This window comes from Mus pahari, chromosome 4, assembly GCF_900095145.1.
Source record: "Mus pahari chromosome 4, PAHARI_EIJ_v1.1, whole genome shotgun sequence".
In the NCBI taxonomy this organism is placed as follows: Eukaryota; Metazoa; Chordata; class Mammalia; order Rodentia; family Muridae; genus Mus; species Mus pahari.
Genome location: NC_034593.1, coordinates 84,618,887 through 84,624,132, shown reverse-complemented (window position 1 = coordinate 84,624,132; position 5,246 = coordinate 84,618,887). Strand labels below are relative to the sequence as shown.

At 43.5% G+C, this 5,246-nt stretch overlaps 1 protein-coding gene across 1 annotated transcript in view; it reads right to left on the bottom strand.

Moving 5' to 3' along the window:
* The window catches only part of Them4 (thioesterase superfamily member 4), a 28,849-nt gene extending 24,717 nt beyond the window's left edge, over positions 1-4,132 (bottom strand). Inside the window, exon 1 of the mRNA XM_021196751.2 lies at positions 3,977-4,132. Coding sequence (XP_021052410.1) covers positions 3,977-4,048 — 72 coding nt within the window. The 5' untranslated portion in view covers positions 4,049-4,132. The remainder of the gene's footprint in view (positions 1-3,976) is intronic.
* Between the last annotated feature and the right edge of the window lie 1,114 nt (positions 4,133-5,246).

Here is a 5,246-nt window from a genome sequence, read left to right as displayed (position 1 = left end):
AATACAAAAGTTACTAAGACAGGAAGAACTCTTAACTACTAAGCTATCTCTCCAGGACCCAGTAATAACCATTTTTGTTTGTTTGTTTTGAGACAGGATTTTATTGTGTAGCCCTGGCTGTCCTGGAATTCATAATGTAGGTCAGGTTGGCCTCGAACTCACAGAGGTCACTCTGCCTTTGCCTTCTGAGTGCTGGGATTAAAGGTGTGTGTCATATCACAATGCTCGGTTTAATAATCACCCCACCCCCCTTTTTGAACAGGGTTTCTCTGTGTAGCCCTGGCTGTCCTGGAAGCCGTTCTGTAGATCAGGCTGCCCTTAGAGGTCCACCCGCCTCTGCCTTCTGAATGCTGGGACTAAAAGCATGTGGCCTCCCACACTCCCTGACTGCAACCTGAAAAACAGTTGTACTCCACTGGAATTGAACCCCAGCCATAACAGGAAGAGTACTGAAGCCTAACCACTAGACCACCAGGGATGCTGGTTTATAATTATGAATCTGGGTTCGTTTTACCCCAGGTCTCTTTTCTTTTTAAATATTTATTGCTCTCTCTCTCTCTCTCTCTCTCTCTCTCTCTCTCTCTCTCTCTCTCTCTCTCTCCCCCCTCTCTCTCTGTGTGTGTGTGTATGTGTGCATGTGTGTCTGTGTGGTATGTGTGTGTATACATGCCACGGCACTCATGTGCAGGTCATAGGACAATTTTGTGGAGTCAATTCTTTCCTTTCATCTTTACATGGGTTCCTAGGATTGGATTCAGGTTGTCAGGTTTCAGGACAAATACCTAGCAAGCCATCTTGTTGGTCCCATTCAGATCTCTCAAGTAGGAAACCCCAGCTTGGATCAGTTTTCACATCCTCTTACGGACTAAAGAAATACCGCTAATTGAAGATGTTTAGCAATCAGAATGCTCCCTGGGCTCTCCTACTTACCTAACTTAAAGTTTTATTTTTTGAGACAGGGTCTCATTGCTCTGGACCTCACTGCATAGTCCAGACCTGCTTCTACCTACTTCTGCTCTACCTACTGCTTCCTGCGTGCTGGAATTAAAGGTGCGCTCCACCACACCCAGTCTGATTTTTAACTTTTAAAATAAAATCCAATAAATTGTTTTGAGTTCTATTATATACCTTGTTTTTATGCAGGGGACAAAAAGAAAAGACCTAGGCTCTGCCTTTAAGTGTGAGAAGCCTCAGGTAATGGGAAATATAACTAGACATAGATATGGATACAAGTGCTTTCATGGAATACTTAAACAACACACATCATCAAAAAACCCAGATTGATTTTTTGTAGCCAAAGTTCATGAAAGAGAAAACTAAAGGCTATTCTAAGCAAAGGCCCAGAGAATGAAATGGCTACAGACATACTGGAGGACTGCTAGGATCTCAGCCTTCACACATGGAAAGTGCAGAGAAAAGAGGCGCAGCCAGACATGGTTGACAATTCAGAAAAGGGGTCACAACTCAGGTCTTGAATTTAACCTTCTAGGTTAATGGTTTAAAAAAATCAGTGTGAAAGATGATTTTAGGTAGCACAAGGACAAAGATAGACGTATGTTTTAAACATTATAAGTAACATAATATATAATTACAGTAATAAAGTACATTATACATAGTTATGTAACCCAGAAGAACATGAGTAGCACATCACACTTGTTACAGTAAAAGTGTTTTTTACTTAGGATGAAGCTACATAGAGAAGCAAGCATGGGGCTGGAGAGATGGCTCAGTGGTTAACAGCACTGGTTGTTCTTCCAGAGGATGCAGGGTCATTTCCCGCACCCCCAAGGCTGCACAACTGTCCATAACTCCATCTCAGGGGGATACAACACCCTCATCTGGCCTCTATAGGCACTGCCACAGACACACAAGAGGCAGCACACATAAAAAATAAATGAGTTTAAAAATAAATTTTTTCTGTTTTTGTTTTGTTTTTGCTTTTTCTTTGTTTTTAATTTTTTGTTTCTTGAGACAGGGTTTCCCTGTGTGGCCCTGGCTGTCCTGGAACTTCCTCTATAGACCTTGAGGTCATATAGATCCTCCTGCCTCTGCCTCTTGAGTGCTGGGCATAAAGGTGTGCACCACCACTGCCCAGCTCTTCTTTTTCTTTTTATAAAGGGCAATCATGTAAGAATCATGAAGGTGGTGTGCTGAAATGCTCAATTTCCATAACGAGCCTTCAGCAAAGTAACAACATTGGTTTTTTACAAAGTTTCCCCAAGTGCAAAGGATGAGTTAAAATAGTGAGGAAAAAAAGCAAAAGTAGCAAAGACTGATAAAAATCTGGGCTAGCTCTAGCCCAGAGCTGAACTAGATACAGAGGAACAAGAAGAGAAGGTTTAAGTGACATTCAGTGCTAGAACCCAGGAAAATGGGAGTTATTAACCTCGGAAAAGAAGAAGCACAGGAGTCTTGAATGATTCCAGACTTGTGGTTTGGATGGCAAGATTAGAAGGAAAAGATGCTTGCTAGTGTGAAAGTGCAGATGGCAGAGAATGGGAGTGAAGCTACTAATTTTAGTTGGAGGCATGCCGAGCTACCTTCTGGACACTACAGTATTGTGGGAAATAAAAGAAACTCAACTTCCAGTTCAAAGAGGCGAGATCTAAGTGCTACTTGCGGTGAATGCACTTGTAAATTCATAGCACAGGCTATGAAGGATGAGTTGTAGGGATAATCATTACCCTTTGTTCTCAGTGGGGGAAAGGTAATGCTTGATCTTTAGTTATACATTTATGAAAGTTGGACTTGTACTTGAAAGTAAAGTTATGACTTTTTATGCCTCCTTTAAGATAAGTTACTGAATCGAAAGCAGCATGATGTTAAAAAAAAAAACAAAGCCTGAAAATACTAATGCTTAAATGTTCCTAGCACAGATTGCCAGGCTCCAACATGTAATTAAACTAATTTACATTTGTTGTTTTAAGACTAGCACGAATCATTTTCTTTTCTAATCGGCAAGATGGTACCTGACTGATGTCAATCCATCAACATTCATCATTGTTTTAAAATTGTGTGTGTGTGTGTCCATCACCCAGGGCCTCCAGCCCTCTTATTGTCTAGCAGGAAGTTGCAATAGCTTGAGAGAGATGCCAGTCACCTAATAAACAAAGTTCTTTTTCATTTCTCAATACAGAGCTGTTCCCTGTCATTCTTTATTACAACACATAGTATACAAACATTTGATTTGGCAAACTGACCCCATTCTCCCAAATTAGACCCGCAAATTTCTTGGGGGGAACATTTTTTCCCTTATCTAACTATAATACGACCTATCATCAGTGGCCAATCACACCTGACATATTTGATAGTCTTTAAACTAACAGGCTCCCATCAGACAGTTTGGGCTAACTCTATCGAGCCAGTCCATGAGCAATATCTTTGATAGAGACAGCTTTTACTGTTGATATACATTTTCAGTACACACAGACACACATATGGGTTTGAGTTGGAGCTCAACAAGTATTGACTACATCAATAGAACAAAGCAGGGATAAAAATATGGGCAGGCAACATTTAAGATTTACATTCCAGGTATGCTATAAATGCTTCCCTTGCATTATCTCATTTAGTCTCATAACATCCTCTAAGATGATGAAAACCGGCTTGAGAGGGAGTAATTATCTGACAATCAGAAGTCTACCTCTTCCTGAATTGGTTATAACGAATCAGAGTCTATCAGGATTAGGCCCCTGCTAAGGATAAATGGTCTTCTCCAGGGGTCAGTAATGGCTCTTTCACAGTTTTTTTTGGGTGACCTTGCTTATCCTTTCTTATTATCTCAGTCGTAGTAGAGGGACCCCATCCCTGCAGACCTAGTTCAACCTTGAGTCACTTTCCCTTCCCGCTCTTCCCGATTCGAATCTCAGGGCTGAAGAGCCCATGAGCCCCGCCACAGCCGGGGGCAGGTGTTAACTCAGCCTCGGTCGGGCTGTCTCCCCTTCTCGCCCCACGAAAGCAGCGTCCCGGGACTCACCCTCGCTGCTCCAGGCCACCTCGCAGGCGTGGCTCCAAGGGTGCGCAGGCGCATAGCGCAGCTTCTCAGCATTGCTCAAGCCGAGGGCAGGACGCTGCTGTCTCCTCATCCAGAAAGACCCACACTGTCCCACGCGCCGATCCGGGACTAACTGTGGAGGCGGGCGGGTGGAGGGCGGAGCCGCGCGCCGCCCACGGTGCTGGCGCCTCCCGGAACCCTGGCGGTCGGAGTCCTCGCCGCCCGCTTTTGGTTCCGGGAGATTTTGCGTCCGGCTCTCAGCCACGGTTACAGCAAACTCGGACTCCCGCCCTGGCGCAGCGAGACAGCCTTGTTCCCAGGCAGTTAACTCTCCAGCCAGCGAAAGACTCATCGTCTAGGCCGAACAGGAGCGCAGACAAGGAGTATATAACCATTAGGTGCGGGTTGATGGTGTTGATACATGGTCTTCTGGGTGTAGAACACGTGCACATACATTTAAAACTCTGTCAATCTCTTCTATTTAACACGTACACTATTCAGGTCCCCCTTCTCTCCGCACACGCACGTGTGTCTGTGTGTACTGAAAATGTATATCAATTTTTACTCTAGTAAGAACCCGTCTCTATCAAAGAAATTGCTCTTGGTCTGGCTCGATAGAGTTAGCCCAAACTGTCTAATGGGAGCCTGTTAGTGTAATGACTATCCATTGATTCACTGATTTGTTTTTTTTGTGCCAGGGATTGCTAGACAAACAGAAGAATCTCAGAACACAGAAGCAAAGCAATTATTTTTGTCGAACTAGAGAGTCAGCAAGCATACAGGGACAGGTGGTGACTGCCCCACGCTCCCCCGATCCCAATTGCCCGGAGCCTGTTGTGATTGACTAATTTTAAAATGATAATTACAAAAGAAATGAAAAACTAATAGAAGGGGTTGTGGGTAGTCTAATATTTGGATAGTGGTGTCATAAAGCATTTAATTCCAGCACTCTGGAGGCAGAGGTGGGTGGATCTCTAGACCAGTGTGGTCTACATAGTGAATTCAAACCAGCTAAGACAACATAATGGTACCTTATCTCAAAAACAAAAACAAAAACAAACCAAACAAAACCAAAAGCAAAACAAAAAGCAACAAAAACAAAGAAATGAAGAGAAACCCGCATTGAGCTGGAGAGATGGTTCCTAAGTTTAAAAGCACTGGTTAAAATCTGAGTGCCCACATGGCAACTCACAGCTGTTTGCAATTCCAGTTCAAGGGGATTAGATATCCTCTTTTGGTTTCTGTGGGCACC